This window comes from Mesoplodon bidens, assembly GCF_964165515.1.
Source record: "Mesoplodon bidens genome assembly, chromosome: 7".
Lineage (NCBI taxonomy): Eukaryota > Metazoa > Chordata > Mammalia > Artiodactyla > Ziphiidae > Mesoplodon > Mesoplodon bidens.
The window spans coordinates 105,446,531-105,465,588 of NC_138164.1; the positions used below are offsets into that span (position 1 = coordinate 105,446,531).

Genomic DNA, 19,058 nt, shown 5'->3' on the forward strand with positions numbered 1-19,058 from the left:
CCTCAGATACTTCCCCTGCGAAGAGTTCTGGCTGGTCCTCCAACCCCTCACCTCCAAAGACCACTTGGCCTCTCCCAGGAGGAGGTCTGGGCTCTGGCATAGCCTCCACCTGACCCACAGCAAGGGGAAGGTTGCTTGATTTAGCAGATATGAATGTGGGATGCCCAATTACATTTAAATTCCAGTTAAACAACAAATAATTTTTTAGTCAGAGTATGTCCCATGCAACACTGGGGGTATACTTACACTCAGAAAAATATTCATTGTTTATCTAAAACTCAAATTTGGGAATTCCTTAGTGGTCCAGTGGTTAAAACTTGCGCTTTCACTGACATGGACTGGGGTTCGATCCCTGGTTGGAGAACTAAGATCCCACAAGCTGTGCAACCAAAAAAAAATATAAAAATAAATAAAATTACTAAAAAAAATCCCAGCAAATAAAATTCAAATTTAACTGAGCATCCTATATTGTATCTGGAGGCCCTAAACACTACTGGACCGAAAGAGGCTTGGTTCCTTCTCACTTCTGAGCTCACATGAAGCACTGGGCCACCAGATGTGGGATGTGGCTTCTCCCGTAGTTAGTAAGAGAATACTGGATAATGCAGCCCAGAAATACAGAGGACTTATCCTTGTGCTAGTGACACTGAGAGATAGGAGGAATCTGGCACATAATTTGCTCTTCGTTTCTCCCTCCAGTGGACTATTTTGAGGACTGGTGGTTTTGTGTGCTCTCTCTGAAGACATTTGCACGACTAAACAATTGCCTGTGTCTTTCCTTAAACCATGATCAGCTCAGTAATACACCTTAGACTTCCTTCCTTTGTCCTTAGACTTCCTTTGTCTCCTTTGCTGCCTTACCTCCCTTTTCCTTTTACATTTGCTGCCCTGGGGTTGTACCTCCCAATGAAACATTAATTAATGTAGAGTATTAATTATTATTATAATGTTCCTCTATGTACTCCATAGCATCCCTTGCGTATATCACTATTTTAATGGACTTTTTGTTTGACTCTCTCCCCTAGTAAACTGTAAGCTCCTAATGGGAAGAGATCATGTTTTTCCAGTTCATCATTGTATTACCCGAGGCTGGTGCTATATGTGGTACATAGCAGATACCCAATCAATATACGTTACTATGGAATGAATAAACAAGTGAATAAAGCCAACAAAGCTGATAAGATTTCTAGAACATGTCCTCAGTAAATCAGGTCTTGAGTGGTTGGGAATGAATACTTGAGCTGAAGCAAAATTATTATAGGATTTTTGTTTCAACTTACATTAGTATCTTTGAGCACTTACTCTGAGGCTAGCTTGTGTGACTTGTATTTCTTATTACAAAAATTTAATTTGGTTTTCTGGTCTGTAGTTGTGTCTTGGTGAATTTGGGAGGGCGTAAGCTTAGTGTCTTATATAATACATGAATCATAAGAGCCCAGACGGAATGTTCTTATGTGCCAACTCCTTCTGCCTTATTTACGTCTGATCTGGTATTTAAAGCTTTGATCCTGCAGGACTGAACCCACACCTACTTGCATACCCACCTTGGTCCCCATCCCTGCCAAGTATCTGCATCTAGTGAAGCTGGCCTTGGGGTACTTGGTCCTCACCCCATTCCTTTTCCCTTTCCCTCTCCCTAACCTTCCTATGCAGTGTGCCCTGGAGGGTAGAACAGAGGTTAAGGAGGAAGGAGCAACAATCACAGAACTGACTTGCCCAATTCTGATAACATTTGCATTCTGCTGACAGTCAAGAGAAGGACTAAGGATGGGCTTCCCTGGTGGCGCAGTGGTTGAGAGTCCGCCTGCCGATGCAGGGGACACGGGTTCGCGCCCCGATCCCGGAAGATCCCACATGCCGCGGAGCGGCTGGGCCCGCGAGCCATGGCCGCGGAGCCTGTGTGTCCGGAGCCTGTGCTCCGCAACGGGAGAGGCCACAGCAGTGAGAGGCCCGCGTACAGCAAAAAAAAAAAAAAAAAAAAAAAAAAAAAAGAGAAGGACTAAGGAAAATAGGGGAAGAATAGGAAAGAAAAACAGGTCAGTATAATGCAAAATGGTGATAGGAGGGGTTTATTAAAAAATTCTAGAGGACCTCCCTTGTGGTCCAGTACTTAGGACTCCATGCTTCCAATGCAGGGGGTGCGGGTTCGATCCTTGATCAGGGAACAAAGATCCCACATGTCGTGCAGCATGGCCAAAAAAAAAATCTAGTTATTCGAACACCAAACCTGAGCTTTGCTAATAAGAGTCAAAGCCCTGATTTGGGGTTTTCCTGGGTCTTAAGTAGGCTTTTCTGCCCCGCTTTCCTCCTGGTCTTCTCTTGAAGCTAGGTTTTTAATTTCTATCTTGGGAAATTAGGGCATCGTGGGGCAGTAAAAGTAGCACAGGGTTAGAAATATGGAGACTTGGATTCTATTCCTCATTCTATATTAACCTGCTGGTGACCTTAGGCAAGTCATTTCCCCTTTCTCTCTGTTTCCCAATCTGTAAAATAAGAAGGTGTGTTGAGGTCCTTTCCAGGATCTTCGTGATGCACGAGTCTGCATTCCAGTTACAACTTGCCTCAATTTGAAAGCTATGGCTGCGATCTTTTATTTTAAAAGTTTTAGAAGATTTTGTTTCGTGCAGGTCATGGCGTGTATGTTCTCCCGTGTTGTTCCTGTTGATACTTCCTCTTGTTGACATTTCCCTGTGTGGTTTGTCATTTGTGACTCTAACCCCTTTTCCACTGAGGTTTGCTGTGCAAGGCTGGTTTGCACCGGTTTGTTCAGCTGTTCCTCCAAGGTGGTTTTCATTTTGTCTCTGCTGAGGCCTTATAATCATACTGGACCAGAGTTTGCGTTAATTTCTTGGTTTGGAGTCGATGTGAACTAAGACCTTCCATCTGTGTCAACACAGGCCTGGGGTTCTCTGACCTCTGGTAAGATGGCAAGAATCCTAGCCATTTTCCACGGGCACGTGGGTGGAGTTTTCCTCATCCGCAGGTGGTGGCAAAGGCGGTGCTTCTTGACTCTCAGGATGGTTCCAGCCTCCCTTGAACATTGTACTCAGGACCAGTGGCCTGGGTGATCTCCCACAGCCCTTAAAGCCCCAATACCCTGCTCTGAGGTCGGCATCTGGCTCCGAGTGTCCCTCAGCCACAGGCTTAAGTACCCACTCGCTGCTCTGATTGTGAGTGCTCTCTTTCTAGCACGCGCAGATTTCCCTTTCTTGGTTTTGAGCTTGAATCTTTGTGTTTGTGGAAATGGGTCTGTGCCTGTGTGTCTAAGGTGTGGGAGTCTCCCCTGGGTCAGCTCAACGAGCCAAATCCTCTCTTGTTATGATTATTTTGTACTGTTAACTTCTTCATAGGTATAATGGGGGTGGTAGAAGAACACCTTCACTGAAGTCTGAGACCCTGCCTGCAGAGGGGACAGCTCTCCTTCTGCAGGGAGGGTCAGGCTCCTAATGTGGTCTGCGCTCCCTCGCCCTGCGTCCCCTGGAGAAAGATGGAGACCATCTTGAACAGCTTCCTCGGGAGGTGACAAGAACAGAATGCTTCACGAGGCACCGGGGCGCGGAGAGCAGCTGGTTACCGCGTGAGTGAGACGGAGGGAGGGGAGGTTGGAGAAAGATCTCGGACCGATTTTACAGACAGCAGGATGTCAACGAGAACCGTTTCCTTCCCTCCTTCCACTTCATTTCCACACTTATGTGTGTGTGTATGTGTGTGAGAGTGTGTACTGTGTGAGTGCGTGTATGTGTGAGTGTATGTTTATGAGTGTGTATGTGTGTGTATGTGTTTGTTAGTGCATGTGAGTGTGTGTATGTATGTGTGTGAGTATGTGTGAACATGTGTCTGTGTGTGTGTAGTGTGTATGTGTGTGTGTGGTGTGTGTATGTCTGTGTGTATGTGTGTGTAGTGGGTGTATATGTGTGTAGTGTGTGTGTATGTGTCTGTGTGTGTAGTGTGTGTATGCCTGTGTTGTGTGTATGTGTGTAGTGTGTATGTGTGTGTGTGTCTGTATGTGTGTGCATGTGTGTGTCTCTGTGTGTATGTGTGTAGTGTGTGTATGTGTGTAGTGTGTGTGTCTGTGTCTGTGTGTTTTTGTGTCTGTGTGTGTGTGTATGTCTGTGTGTGTGTGTGTGTGTGTGTGTGTGTGGAGAGAAAAATGCATGGTCAAGACACAGGGAGGTGGGAGAACTCAGTTTGAATCCCAGCCTGGTTGTTCTCTTGCAAATTGCTTCTCTCCTCTGGGCTTTTTTTTTTTTTTTTCAAGTTTAACTGGGTATCCTGTATATTTTTTTATTAGTTTCTGCTTTATAACAAAGTGAATCAGTCATACATATACATCTGTTCCCACATCCCTTCCCTTATGCATCTCCCTCCCTCCCACCCTCCCCATCCCATCCCTCCAGGCAGTCACAAAGCACCGAGCTGATCTCCCTGTGCTCTGTGGCTGCTTCCCACTATCTATCTACCTTATGTTTGGTACTGTATATATGTCCATGCCTCTCTTTCGCTTTGTCACAGCTTACCCTTCCCCCTCCCCATCCTCTGGGCTTTTATTTCCTAATTCTAATTCCCCAAATTAGAGGATTGTATTAAATTTGTAGATTATAAACATGATTTTAGCTGTGGAACCCTTATTTTCAGATGCAGTCTCTCATGGAAAAGAAGAGCTGCCTCCAATGAACAAGGGCCAGAGCCCCAGAGCCCCATGGCTTCATTTCCTTCTCATCACTTGGAGAAGGCAGATCACCAGGGTCCCTGGAATACAGTTTGAAAACTGCCAGACTATGTACAGTTTCTACAGTTTCTTCCAGCTGGGGCATTATAATTATGATGAGAAGGAGAAAACTCTCCCTAGCCATGAGATTCATGAGACAGAGCTGAAGTGGCAAGATTTCCCTGAAAACAGGAAGTCAAAGCTGCCGAACTGTGAAGCAATATGGTTTTTAGACCATATTGCATTCTTTCTTATAGAACCTTGCACCTCAGTTTGGGTAATTTTTTGATGGTAATGACCAGCTGTTGTGTAGACATGGGAAGATTGCTGGGCTGGAAAGAAGTACTTTCAGTAGCCAGCTGTGAGTCATTTGCAAATTATTTCACCACCCAGAGGCTCAGTTCTTTATTTGTGAAAGAGGGGAGTGGAATAGACTAGTCACTAGGAGATCACTGACGACTAAAAATGTTCGGAGATAGAGCAAATTATTAATGTACTCACAAAAACTTATTGTGCAAATACTACCTGTCAGGTACCACTTGCTCTGCATGGAGATTATAGTCTAAAGGGAAGACAGACACTGAACAATGATGCTTTATATGGAAAAGGAAGTACAGGGTTATAAATGACCAGAGAGGAAGGTCTCAACCTGGACCAGCGGGTCAGGGTGGTCCTCCAAGACAGACAGAGATAGAGACAGACAGAGACACAGGGAGACACAGAGGTAGAAGGAGATAGACACAGAGAGACAGAGACAGATGAGAGAAGCAGAGAGAAAGAAATAGAAAGAGACAGAGAGAATGGGGAGAGTGATGGAAAAGGCATCTTGGATGACTACAGATTAGGGAGATAAATTTGATTTCAGCTAAGGTTAGATATATAGGTGACCCAAAGAACCAAAATGGATTCACTTTCTAATGCACCGACCTGGTGGGTAAAGCAAACTCTTTGGTTATCTTTATATTCTCCTTGGCTCCAAAATGTTTGAGCAAGCAGCTTGCAAAGATACATAAAATGTACAAAATAACAGATTAAAAGAGTGGTGAAAGAAAAAAGCAGATTTGCAGAGTAGAGCCAGGAGTATGAATAAAAGTGCTCATCAGAGTTACCTAAATTCTTGCTACAGATGAGTCACAAATTTTACTCAAAACTTCTCAGCAATCAATGTAGAAAGAGCTCGTGTTTCCATATTCAATGATGCAATTCACTGTGTTAATGGGACAAATATGGAAAAATTGTTGATAGGAAAGCAGTTAGAGAGTAAAATTCTTCTGGGGTCCTCCACTATAAACCATTCACTATGGATGCTGATACAATGTTGTCTGCTAAATTCTTTTTTATCTGGCTTCATCCAGAGGGAAACTTCAAAGCATCAACCTGCCCTGCCTCTTATTATCCCCCTAACCCTGATATCTTGATACATTGCCTCTTAAGACTTTTCCTTCACCAGAGCCTACAGCACAACTGGTCATTTCTTTATCTGAATATAGAAACAGATGCTGTAAGTTGGGTTGGAGCTTCATTACTATAGTTACCTTTGAAGAACATTATTCATTCAATTTTGGTTTTGTCTTAACATTTTGGTTTCTCCTTGTTTCATAGTTATTTGGGAATAAAACCATTCATAAAATTGTTCCATTAACAAATCTATTTTTGAATAATGCTTTTTAAATTATTGTTTTAAATAAAGCTCCTGGTATAGAACTTAAGTGGTGATCGTATTGAAACTAATCCTAACTATTTAACAGAAGTCAGTCAGTCCTCCTTTCTCTTTATGCACTGAAATCAGGCCTGACTTGAGAAATTAGTCATTTTTTGTTTTTCTGTTTTTTTTTTTTTTTTTTTACAGAATTTGCTTTAATATTTCCTTCTTCATCTCTGGATGATGCCAAGCATACATGTAAGAATATGTATTTTCAACTAATGGCCTTGGTGTCATGTAGACATGCACTTAGGATCTCCTTAGCTTGTTAGTGTGTGCCTCTGTGTATGTTATGTAACCTCCTTCCCGAGTCTTACATATCTCATCTCTTAGATAAAGAGGATTAACACCCCTATCTCATAGTGTGGTTGTGAAAACTAAAGAAAAAACAATTGTGTATATTAGAGACTTTCTGTAGTAGGTAAATGAGGACAATAAACGATCCTATCTAATAGGATCATTTCGAGGATTAAAAGAATACATTTAAAGAGGCATCAGGGAGGAAAAAAAAATTAGTTTGATAGTATCATCCTTCACCAAGGGTATGAAGAGAGAGCTGCCCACACATTGCTGACAGGAGGGTCCATTGGTAGCCACTCTAGAGAGAACTTGGCAGTGTCTACTAAAATTTAAAAATATACATGTCCTATAAGCAGCAATTCAACTTCTCAGTTTCTACCATAAAAGTGCATATTACCAGGAAGTGTATGTACAAACATGCATGTTGCAACACTGTTTGTAATAAACTAGCAAAAACTGGACACTACCTAAATGTCCATCAGGGAGGAATAGGTACGTAAATTTTGGCATATCAATTCTATGAAACAATGAAAAAGACTAAGGTAGATTTATATGTATAATACGGAAAGAGGTCCAGGAAATAATGATTGCATTTTAAAAAATCAAGGTATAGAATGATGATTCAATATGATTTCATTTATGTGAATACATAGAGAGCCACATAAAGCAGTACAATATATTTTTGATTGGTACATATATGAATGTTATTAAGCAGAAAAAGTATAAATTTACATGTCTGCCAACATAAATCATAGCCACCTCTTGGGGAGACCAGGAAGGGATTAAAACTGAGGGTTCTGGTTTAAACATTCCTTTACCTATGGTGTTTTAATTTTTTTTTAATAGGGAATTTGTATGTTATAGTGTTGAAATGAAGTTTTTAAAAGCTTCTGGGAACAATGTCTGGCATATAATAAGCTTCTAATAAGTGTTAATTCCTTCCTTTGGCATAAAATCTCTAAATCATCTACCAAGTGAATTTGGATTTATTTATTCATTTATTTAACAAATATTTATTAACACAGAGTTTGTCCCAGTCATAGCCTATGCTTCAGGGAAACAGTAGAGAGTAGTTTACAACTTGAGTAGAAGGAAGATAAATAAACAAGAAAAAAATAGTAGTGTTGTAGGAGCTGATAGATGAAATAGAGGATGCTATGGGAAGACACTGCAGTAACTCTTTACTATGTCTGGAGAAGTCAAGGACCAAGGAAGGCTTTACAGACAAACTTCAAAGTCATACCCCTCCTATACATAAACTCCCAGTAATCCAAGTGGTCAGAGAATGGATCAAATACCAGCATGAACTGGAAGAAGAACTGAAGCAGAAGAGTTATAGCCAAAGTTGATGCAACTTAGGGAAGGCTGTCACGATTCACCATGATTTATATACACAACCACTAAAGAAGCAAGACTTCATAAATGTTTGTCCTTTGCGCAAGAACCATCTTGTAGAATAGGACCAAAGACAAGTTAAAATCCACATTCAATTCTGCTGCAAACTCACTGACTTGGTTGTCCTATCTCAAATCATGTCATAGAGATCTGGGATAGGACATAGAAGGGGCCCCTTCTGAGATAATGCATGAAAATGAAAGCAGGGGTGCCGGAATCATGGAACAGGCTGCATTCAAATTCTGGAGCAACAGTAGAAAAGATACAAACTCTACTATATGGAGTGAAAGTAAATTGGGGATGAGGTGAGAACAGAGCGTAAGTCAAATATCCACACAAGAGCAAGAGTGAAAGCTGGTCTAGGGAACAGATATGGAATCAGAGCTGCCAGAGGAAGACTCTCTTCTCTGACTCTATTCCTTAAATCAGGTCCCACCCAGTCACTAGGCAGTTTCAGCCAAGAAAATTAACCGTATGGCATTCTGCTCTCCTTTAGGGCTTCTCCCTTACCCTTATCTCTGCTCTTTGCTCACTGTGATTTCACATCTTTGGATCTGCTGGTTTAGGTCCCTATTTATGACCCCACAGTTGTGACCCTGGTCTCTTTTCACACTCGGTTTACAGGTACCCTATTGCTTTGCTGGCTCCGAGTAACCACTGCTGAGCCCCATTCAATGAGGGCTCTCAGGTCAGAGAGTCAGCCTTCCTGGTCAGTACCAACCTTTGGATAGGTAGGTATCCAAGGCAAAGGGAACAAAAAATTTGTCCCAAATAGTGAATGGACTGGTATGAGTGGTGTTTTGTAAACAGGTCTCTAATCAATGCTCATGGTCCTAGGCCATGCCCCAGCTGGCTCTAAGGCATCCTGGACACAGCACCTGAGGCCATAAAGCTAAGGAATATCATAGCAAAGCATATTTATTTTCTATTGCAAGTGATCAAAATTGAAACCCTACCAGTCTATGACAAGAAAAGTAAAAGGAAGAAACAAACCTTTGTAGAGCCTAATTATGCAGTAGACATGTAGGTGGGGGATCTTATTTGAAAGAGCTTCTTTAATTTATTATTCAGATTCCTATTATTACTACTACTAAGTGGGCCACTTATTATTATGATTGCATATAGCAAAACTTAAGGTTTTTTTGTTTGTTTTTTCTTTTAAACTCAAGGAACTATAAGACACAGAGAGGACATCTGCTTCTTTCTCTCCTTGAGCTTTTTCAATGCATCTTTGATCTCCTTGTTTCTCAGACTATATATGATGGGGCTCAGCATGGGAATCACAGCTCCATAGAGCATGGACACCACCTTATCTTGGTCTAATGAGTAACCAGCACTAGAATGGAGATATGAGAAGAGACCAGAGCCATAGAAGAGAATCACTGTGGTCAGGTGAAAGCAACAGGTGTTGAAAGCCTTTGTTGGCCCTTGGGTTGAATGGATCTTCATGACAGCAGCAATGATGTAGCCATAGGAAACCAGGACAACAAGAGCTGAAGTCCCACCAACTGTACACACAACAAGAAAGTTCACTACCTTGCTGAGGAAGGTACTAGAACAAGGCAAGACCAGCAGCGGTGGCAGGTCACAGAAAAAGTGGTTAATGATTCGTGGCCCACAGAAATGGAGCCGGTCTGGACCAATCCAGGGAGGAATCCTCCAGCGTGCGCTGTAATGGCCATCCCCATTAGATGGTGGGTGTCATGAAAGCTGTGTAGAGCAGAGGGTTGGAGATGGCAGCGTACCAGTCATATGCCATGGCTGCCAGGAGACAGCACTCTGTGCTTACCATGCCAATGAAGAAGAAAAATTGAGCATCACAGCCCACAAAGGAGATGGTCTTCTGCTCCTTGAAGAAGTCACAGAGCATCTTAAGGGCTATAGAGGAGGTGTATGGAATATCAGTGAAGGACAGTTACAAAGGAAGAAATACATGGGGAAGTGGAGGTGTGACTCCATGGCAATCAAGACAATAAGGCCCAGGTTCCAAGCCAGAGTCATGAAGTAGATCCCCAGAAACAGTACAAAGAGGGTAACCTGCCGCTCTGGATGCTCTGAAAATCCCAAAAGGATGAAACTGGTCATCATGCTGATATTCCTTCCCAGGGCCATCTCTCTTCTCTCTGCTGCCTTCAGAGCCCCAAAATGAGATTCCTGGGACAATGAAAATCCAGGGGAAGAAACCATTTTGTTCTGTCATGGAAACATAGACGTCCCAGAGCCAGAAGAGACAGTGGAAGGCAAATGTCCTACCTCCATCCAATGCAGAAATCCCCTCTACAGCATTTATTGGGTCTTTCAAAGAGATTGTTGTCACCCTGATCTGATTCATTTGTTTATGCAAAAGTGACAGGTCCTAGGGCTTCCCTGGTGGTACAGTGGTTGAGAGTCCGCCTGCCGATGCAGGGGACACGGGTTCGTGCCCCAGTCCAGGAAGATCCCACATGCCGCGGACCGGCTGGGCCCGTGAGCCATGGCCGCTGAGCCTGCACGTCCGGAGCCTGTGCTCCGCAATGGGAGAGGCCACAACAGTGAGAGGCCCACATACCGAAGGGAAAAAAAAAAAAAAAAAGTGACAGGTCCCAGAAGAGACTGGCAATTTTGCATTATCTGGATCATCACCTTCACTGTCAATGTCACGACTTTATCAAAGGAGGTTATTAATAGCACTTGGACTAACTACCCCCACTTTTTTTCCCAGTTGATCCAAGCATTGTGATTGGATTAATGAGCCACTCAGATTTATACTACATTTTTTTTCTTTTTCGAGAAGAAATGCCTAGAGAGTCAATTTTGTGTTTCTTATCATCATAGTCTGTTCTGACCAGGTTTTATGGGGTCAAGGTGTTCTTTTTCCTTAAAGCAGAGGAATGAAGCACTTAGAGATCTGAAAAACTGGCATCCCCTTTAGAGATTAAAGAAAGGGATAAGGAAACAAAAGTTCAACACTGTGAAACGCTTATGCTCATTTTGCACAAATATTATCAACTGATCTTGCCCCATGTGTTTGATAGAGAAATGTGGATGATGTACGAAGTAATAAAACATTACTATTAAGTTGAAAATATTCAACATACTGCTTAGGATAGTCAGGAAACAGACAAATCACAGCACAGTGTGACAGTTGCTTGAAGAGTAGTATTTGTACAGTGCCCTGGGTCCTGGACATAGCTTCTGAGAGGAGATGTGTTTGAGGAGGATTCCAACAATGAGGAAGGGGTTACCAGAATGAAAATTGTGTGTGTGAGCAGCTGACAGGTGGTTGGCTCAAGAGCTTTATATTAAAAATGGGAAAAGCATTTTTAAAAGCACAGGAGACCGTAGTGTTTGAGGAACCTTAAAAACATTAGCATGGCAGGAGTACAGGCTGAATAGAATCAAGGGACGATAATATAAGGCTACTTTTGAGAGACAGCAGGGGCTGAACAAATTGTGAAAGATCTTCAAAAGCAAAGATGGTGAGGACATTTGTTGAAATGTTTCATATATGTAATTGCATTTACTATATATAAAATTGCACATACTATATATATATATATATATATATATAATTGCATATATGTGTTTACATATTCATATTTAATTTCAACCTTCTCTCCACTTCTGGACTTCCATCCCCTTTGCCCTGCCCTCTTCTTTTGATAGGACTTATCACCTCCTACTATTGCATATAATTCATTGGTTTGTTGATTATTGTCTCTCTCCCTCATCAGGAATGTAAACTCAATGAAGACCAAGATTTTTAGGCATTTTTGTCTCTTTTGTTCACTGAAGTATCACAAGCACCTAGACCAGTGGTTAGCACATAGTAGATGCTCAATACATATTTGTTGAATAAATATCATGCTAAGGAGTTTGACCTTTCCCCTATGGCCAAAGGGAAAACATGAACATTTTATTTTTGTTTGTTTTTTAAATTTTACTTTTTTCGTAAGCAAGGAACTAGCTGTCAAGTACGTGTTTAACAATATAACTGAGAGCAGTGCAGAAACAGTGTAAAAGATGGATCAGAGTGAAAGAAGGCTGAGAAGGAAGACTGGAAAGTTGCAAGAATAGAAAGTTGCTTCAAAGGCCAGGAAGAAAGCTGATGATGATTTGAATTAAAATAGGTAGGTTTAGGGCTTCCCTGGTGGCACAGTGGTTGAGAGTCCACCTGCCGATGCAGGGGACACGGGTTCGAGCCCCGGTCCGGGAAGATCCCACGTGCCGCGGAGCGGCTGGGCCCGTGAGCCATGGCCGCTGAGCCTGCACGTCCGGAGCCTGTGCTCTGCAACGGGAGAGGCCACAACAGTGAGAGACCCGTGTACCACAAAAAAAAAAAAAAAGTCTTCTGAATGACTCCAAGGGTTGGAGCTAGGACTGAATGGGTAAAATTGAGAGAGCGAAAGAGACAGAGACAGAGAAATTATAAGGAAACAACAATAGGACAGTCCAAAGGTAGAATGGGTGTTCTGGAAAGGAGTAAAGTCTCCATCACTGGAAGTAAGGGAGGAGAAGACAGTACAGTTGACAGTGATGATCTCACTTATATGTGGAATCTAAAAACAAACAAACAAACAAAGTCATAGAAACAGAGAACAGATTGGTGGTTGCCAGAGGCAATGGGTGAAGGTGACCAAAACAAACTTCCAGTTATAAGAGAAATAAGTTCTGGAGATGTAATGTACAGCATGATGACTATAGTTAACAATAGTGCATCATATATTTAAAAGTTGCTAAGAGAGTTGATCTTAAAAGTTCTCCTCACAAGAAAAAACATTGTAACTACGTGAGGTGATGTATCTTAACTACATAAACCTATGTGGTAATCATTTCACAGTATATACCTGGACCAAATTGTTACATTGTACACCTTAAACGGATACAATGTTATGTCATTTGTATCTCAATAAAACTGGAAGAAAGTAAAATAAATAGGCTATCTGACAGAGAGACAGAGAGACTGAATTAGTTGACCTAATGGGTTCTTCAAAATTCTAAGATTCCATGATTTTGTACAAGGAGGAGAAAGAAGAAAGAAGGCTGACAGGTACTACTATTCTTGGCTGTATAGATTGGGCCTTTTGTATCCTTTATTTCATAACAGCCTCACAGTAGCTCCCAATGGAAAGCATTCTTAAACGCATTTTCAGGTGAGAAAAAGGAATTTTGGAGAAGTGCTTGCCAAAGGTCATGCAGAGAGGTTGTGATAAAGCTGGCATTTGTCCTAAGGTCTTCCAGAATCCAAAGTCCATGTTCAGTCCTCTATACCCGACGTCGCCCACCTCCATAAGGACATGAAAAACAGATGGCAATGGGGAAAAAAATCACTTGATGGGCCTCATTTTTCAAAAAAAATAAAAAACTATGTGTCAGGAGTTTAAAAGAAAAATAACTTTTGGTGTTTGACTAAGGCCAGATTTCCTTCATGTCCATGTTTTGTTTATGATGTATCAAATCTCCAACTTGAAAAGACTTGAAATCTATTTGTGTGTCTGGTGAAAGGGCATGCAAGGAACAGAAGGAAGTGGGTATTGTGCAAACCCACAGGACTCTGAGGCCTCTTTCGAGGATTTGTGAAAGATGGCAGCCACACCCTGTTCATGTTGGCAGCTCTTCAAGCTGCAGCCAGATGAGAAAAAGCTTCTGCCTCTTTCCTGCTCCACTCCCAAACCCCATCCACTTCTCTTCTATCAGGGTCATGATTTCTTACCGTGAAGCTAAAAAACTTATACCCCTTCCCCAGATTCCCAGCTCTTGGCCTTAGGCCGACATTCTTAGGATCTCTCTAAGGCTTGACATTGGGGAAAGGGTCACCATGGTCAAGGCAGTAGTTTGTATGTAATTAATCTTCTCTAGATTAAAAAAATATGTGAATAAAACCCAAAAAACCCTCTAGTTTCTTACTCCTTGCTGCAGAGTGAAGGGTGTAAGGATGGAATTACTAGAAGACTGTGGTATTTTTTAAAATTCCTGCCTATCTCCTTCCTTTCTTCCCAAGGCAAAATTTCAGAAAGGACTCTCTTTCTTTGATATTTGCAGACTAAGAATATCCTCAATAGAATAAAGTCCGCCTTTTGTGGCATCTCCATCCCAGTCCCTTCTTGTCAGGTAGTTTTAACCTGATTGGTCATAATCTGCCAAAGTCTTCCAACTGCTTTCTTTTTGCCTTCAGACTCTTTCCAATTCAATCTTTCCTCCTTAACCCGCAGGAAGACCTCCCTAAACACAGGCCCAACTGTGTCTTTCCTTGCTCAAGAATATTCATTAGTGTTGTTCATGAATAGCCTGATGACATCCAAGTCTCTTATCCTGATCCTCAAAGCCCTTACCACCCAGTGACGCTTGGTGAACCCGGCATGGAAATCAAAGATAGAAAAATATGAATTAAAAGCCATTGGATGTGGCAAGAAGGAAGTGGGGATCTGCCCAGCACAGTTTCAATAGGAGCCCATCAATCTCAGATGGAATATCTGGAGTGGGGAATCAGAGAGGGTTTGAGTAAAGCCAGGTGCAGAAAAAAATGAGATCCCAGTTTAGCAGTAAAAGAAGAGAAGGAAATGGGAAAGCTGGTATCATGGCTGGCAATGTCAGGGGAAAGAATTCTCAAGATTAGGGAAATTGGAACAGATCTGGAGACTGAAGGAAAGGCCTTGGAGATGGATACTCTGCTGCAGTAGTTCTCAATCATGGCTGCTCACAGATCACAGCCAATCATTGGCAGAAGCCACAATTTAAGCTTGTGCCTCCAATCATGAGAGATGAAGGAAGGTTGGATGAGAACATTCAGGGAACCCAGAATCAGGAAGGGAGGGGCTTAAAAAGGGAGGAGGCGGCCCAGAGCACAAAATTATAGGACGTTACGCTTTTGCTTAAAGCTGCTCTCGTCTGCCTTTGCCAGTAGTTGTTTTAGCTCACCGAAAATTACATAGACATTTATTTACTTTTCTGGGTCCAGGGTAAATGGAGAAGGTATTCTCTGAAATCCATTCTCAGTCTTAGAATAGATCTATAAACCAGCATTGTAAAACCTAGAAAATAGTTGCTCCACCACACGTGTCAGGCAGATGTCACCCTTCACACACAGTGTCTGCTGTCCATTCTTTAAGAGACTCTGATCCTTCAGTGCTGTTTGGAGTGATGGGAAGGGTTGAGGCTCTTCTGGGAAGCCGCATTGCTGTGGTAGCCCCTGCTGAGAAAGCCCACCCCCAGACGTTCCTAAAGAAGACTTTCTGGGACACAGAACATAGACAAGCATGGAGCCAGTAGGAATCATGCATCCAATTAACTGTGTATTGCAAAGCTGAGTTGTCCCTTAAAATAGACCTTAAAATGACCCAGAGCTGATGTTGCTTGGGAAATGTACAACCACTCTGAATTTGCTTGATCTTAAAAGTAGCATATTTCAGTGGGCTGAATTTCAAGGAGCAAAGGCAGCTGTGATTGGATACAGGCAGTCGGGTTGATAAATGTTCGCTGGAGAGCGCTATCCAGCTGGATCCCAGATGGTGGGAAAGGCCTTGTCTATGAGGCCATAAAAAGCCAGATGAATAAGGAACATTTTAGTCTACATGGATGTTGATGTCTTGGAGAGGCAAGAGAGGAAGAGAAGAGAGAGCAGCTGTCGGGTGTCAAGTATCTGTTTATTTTACTGAATCATTAATGAGCTGAAAATGGTCTTGAAATTCTCTCTATCAGACGTGGCAGATAGAAAGGTAGAGGGAAAACCCAACAGGTTCCCTCTGTGCACTGCCTCTATTATATCTCTGATTGAGGTCTCAACACGTCACTCTTCTCAAGTTGATCACCAATGTGCTTGGGCAGTCAGCTTAAGAGCAACCACACATGGCTAGGAATGGCAAGAAAGAGCCGATTACTCACCCATTTGTGGCCTCTCCTCAAGACCAAATTTTGAACTCAGTAATGCTGGAAATATTTCTGGATTGACTTCACCTCCCTCTGATTCTTTCATTCTTCTGTATGCTCCTCAAGTCAACATTTATTTAGCTCCCTATGATTAAGGGCAACCGGAAAGATAAATCAGATGGTTTCAAGCTTGACGCCTTGAAATTCCCTAGCTGTACACTGTCTTGACCTCTATACCTCCACCAACTTCAACCTCTATGCTACCCCCGTAACACAATGTGGCAGCCCCATCCCAGACCTCACCATAATGGGAGACTGCTGAATTTTAAAATCTCAAACCCTAAAATTTCCCTTTATCAAAACTTCTTCTTTTCCTACTGTGCAACTGTCAGTGAACCTATTCTTGGTGACTTTTTGTTCCTCAAACCCTCCCAGGTTCATGAGTCTACTGGCTCTAAGTTATTCCTACTACGACCCCTCATGATTTTCTTCTTTTTCCCTGTACTATTCCCAGACTTAGGTTGCTGATGAGATCAACTATTTAAATGAGGTCTACAACCCCACAAAGAAATTCACTGCTGCAAAAAATCCTTCCTGAGACTTCTGTTGTCTCCCTATCATATTCCCCACAGCCAGCCCAAGATAACCTTTCTTGACACCCTCAACTGGATGTGAATTCTCCCTGTTCTAAACTCTCATAGCTTGTACTTGTTACTCTCTCATGGCATCTATTACTTTCTGACTCAGACAATAGTTATTTGTCTACTTGTATTATTTCTCTTTGAGGTCTTTTAGGGCTTCAACGTCTTATTCATCTTTGTATTCCAGTGCTCGGCATCAAGTAGATGCTCGGTGACTGTTTCCTGAATTGAATAGGACAATATTTCTATACAGGAACTTTTAAAACTTCAGCAGGGTATCAACTGCAAAGTTCAGAGGGGGGTAGTTTTACAGAGAAGCAAACTAAAATGTAAATGAGGATATTAATTTCCCATTGTTGCATAATGAATTGACACAAATTTGGCAGCTTAAAACAATAGGCATGGGCTTCCCTGGTGGCACAGTGGTTAAGAATCTGCCTGCCAATGCAGGGGACACGGGTTTGAGCCTTCGTCCAGGAAGATCCCACATGCCGCAGAGCAACTAAACCCCTGTGCCACAACTACTGAGCCTGCGCTCTAGAGCCCACGAGCCACAACTACTGAAGCCAGCGTGCCTAGAGTCCATGCTTTGCAACAAAAGAAGCCACCACAATGAGAAGCCCGTGCACCACAATGAAGACACAACGCAGCCAAAAATAAATAAATAAAAAAAAATAAAGAATGCCAACCTTAAAAACAAACAAACAAACAATAGGCATATATTATCTCACAATTCTGTAGGTCAGAATTCTGAGCACAGTGTGGCTGGGTTCTCTGCTTACTGTCTTCCTCCTGAGCAGGATAAGAGAAGATAATGGGGTTTTTTAGCTCTACTCACCTCTTCAAGGAGAGTGTCACATCTTGCTTCTTTAGAAGTTGGGAGGGAGGATATTTTCACGTCCCTTTTGCAGATGAAACCAGGTTGAAGTTACTTGGAAAGAGCTTGTTGTTTAGTTCAAGGAGGAGTTTTCTTACAGTGAGAATCTTCTTATCTTAATCCACAGTTATAAGGGACTAAAAGGTTGTGAACCCTTGGGGTGAAGAGAAGTACTGAAGATAAGTATTCATGTGTCCTAGGCACAAAGCAGAGGTGAATGCATTTAGCCTTTCTCAGACAGCCATGCCAAGATATTTGAAGGAATAATTCCAGCTAAAATGGCAACTACTGGGAGAAAAGAGTATCCTGTCTGGACCACGGTGGGGGAAGTGTTAATATTCTGTCCCCTTGGATGACGTAGTTGCACGTGCATGCCTTGTCCCTCATCTGCTGCTCGTTTGCTAGGCCACCTTTACAAATGTGAGCTGAGGTTCTGCTTCCTCATCTATAAGATGAGGGTCTCAAAGCCAAGCTGTCATCAAGACCAAATGTTTGTGGATACAACCTGTAAACAGTTACACTGAAGTCAGTATCATCACTGTCACTAGTCAAATCCGTCCACTGCTCTCCTAGTCTTGTGTTAACTCTTCAGTTACAGTAGAGTCTTCTGATGGATCTCCCTCTACTGGTTAATGAACGTCTAACAGGAGATCACATTTTGGTGTCTCATAACCGATATATCATACGTATATAAGACTTTGTTCCATTTTACTTGCCTCTTCAAATTCATTGGTTAATTTGGTCATCTTCATGGCTATGTAATACATTCTTGACAATCTATATGTAACTAAACTAAACAAGTCAAGCCATATTTTAAATGCATAAAGAGAAATGGCTATTTCAAGGAAACCTATGGTGAATCTCTTCATTTCTACTTCTGACCAAAAAGGTTCCCTACGCCCTCCTGCTCTTTCATTTGTCTCAGTTCTGTTGTAAGCAGTTTTTCACAGGAAAGAACTCTCTGCAGGAGACCCTGTTGTCTTGTCACTAACCTTAAAGCAGGCACCCCCATGCTCTACTCATCTCCAACCCTCACACATATTTCACATATTTTGGCCACACAATACCTTGCCTAATCTGTTGGTTCTTTCTGTAGATCAAAGAAGTAGAAATGAAGAATAAGTAATTAACAGATGACCAGATCTCTTCCCTAACTTCCCCTTTCACAGGCTGCGTGAAAAAGATAGCATCTAAAGAAAAATCACAAGAAGTCAGCAAGCCTGCACACAAGCCTACACACAGCGGGGTATGCAGATGACTTTGACCCCATATCTCAATGATTAACTGAGATTGCTTCCCTTTTTCCCTTTAAAAACTTTCATGGCCAAGCAGAATCTTTGGAGATGGGTTTTGGGGGACACGGAGTCCACCATCCCCCCAGATTGCAGGTTTGCAGGTATTCTGATTAAAAGCAACTTTCCCTTCTACCAATATTTGTCTCTCTCTCACGTATTGATTTTTTTTTTTTTCGCGTTACGTGGGCCTCTCACTGTTGTGGCCTCTCCCGTTGCGGAGCACAGGCTCCGGACGCGCAGGCTCAGCGGCATGGCTCACGGGCCCAGCCGCTCCACGGCATGTGGGATCCTCCCG

General features: G+C 42.3%; 1 protein-coding gene across 1 annotated transcript in view; it reads right to left on the reverse strand.

The window, feature by feature from the left end:
• Positions 1-9,269: 9,269 nt before the first annotated feature.
• The window catches only part of LOC308620841 (uncharacterized protein), a gene marked incomplete at both ends in the record, with an annotated part of 52,884 nt that continues 43,095 nt past the window's right edge, over positions 9,270-19,058 (reverse strand). Inside the window, 5 exon segments of the mRNA XM_081240730.1 lie at positions 9,270-9,739; positions 9,742-9,795; positions 9,798-10,019; positions 10,022-10,259; positions 17,430-17,493. Of these exon segments, the coding sequence (XP_081096856.1) occupies positions 9,270-9,739; positions 9,742-9,795; positions 9,798-10,019; positions 10,022-10,259; positions 17,430-17,493 (1,048 nt within the window).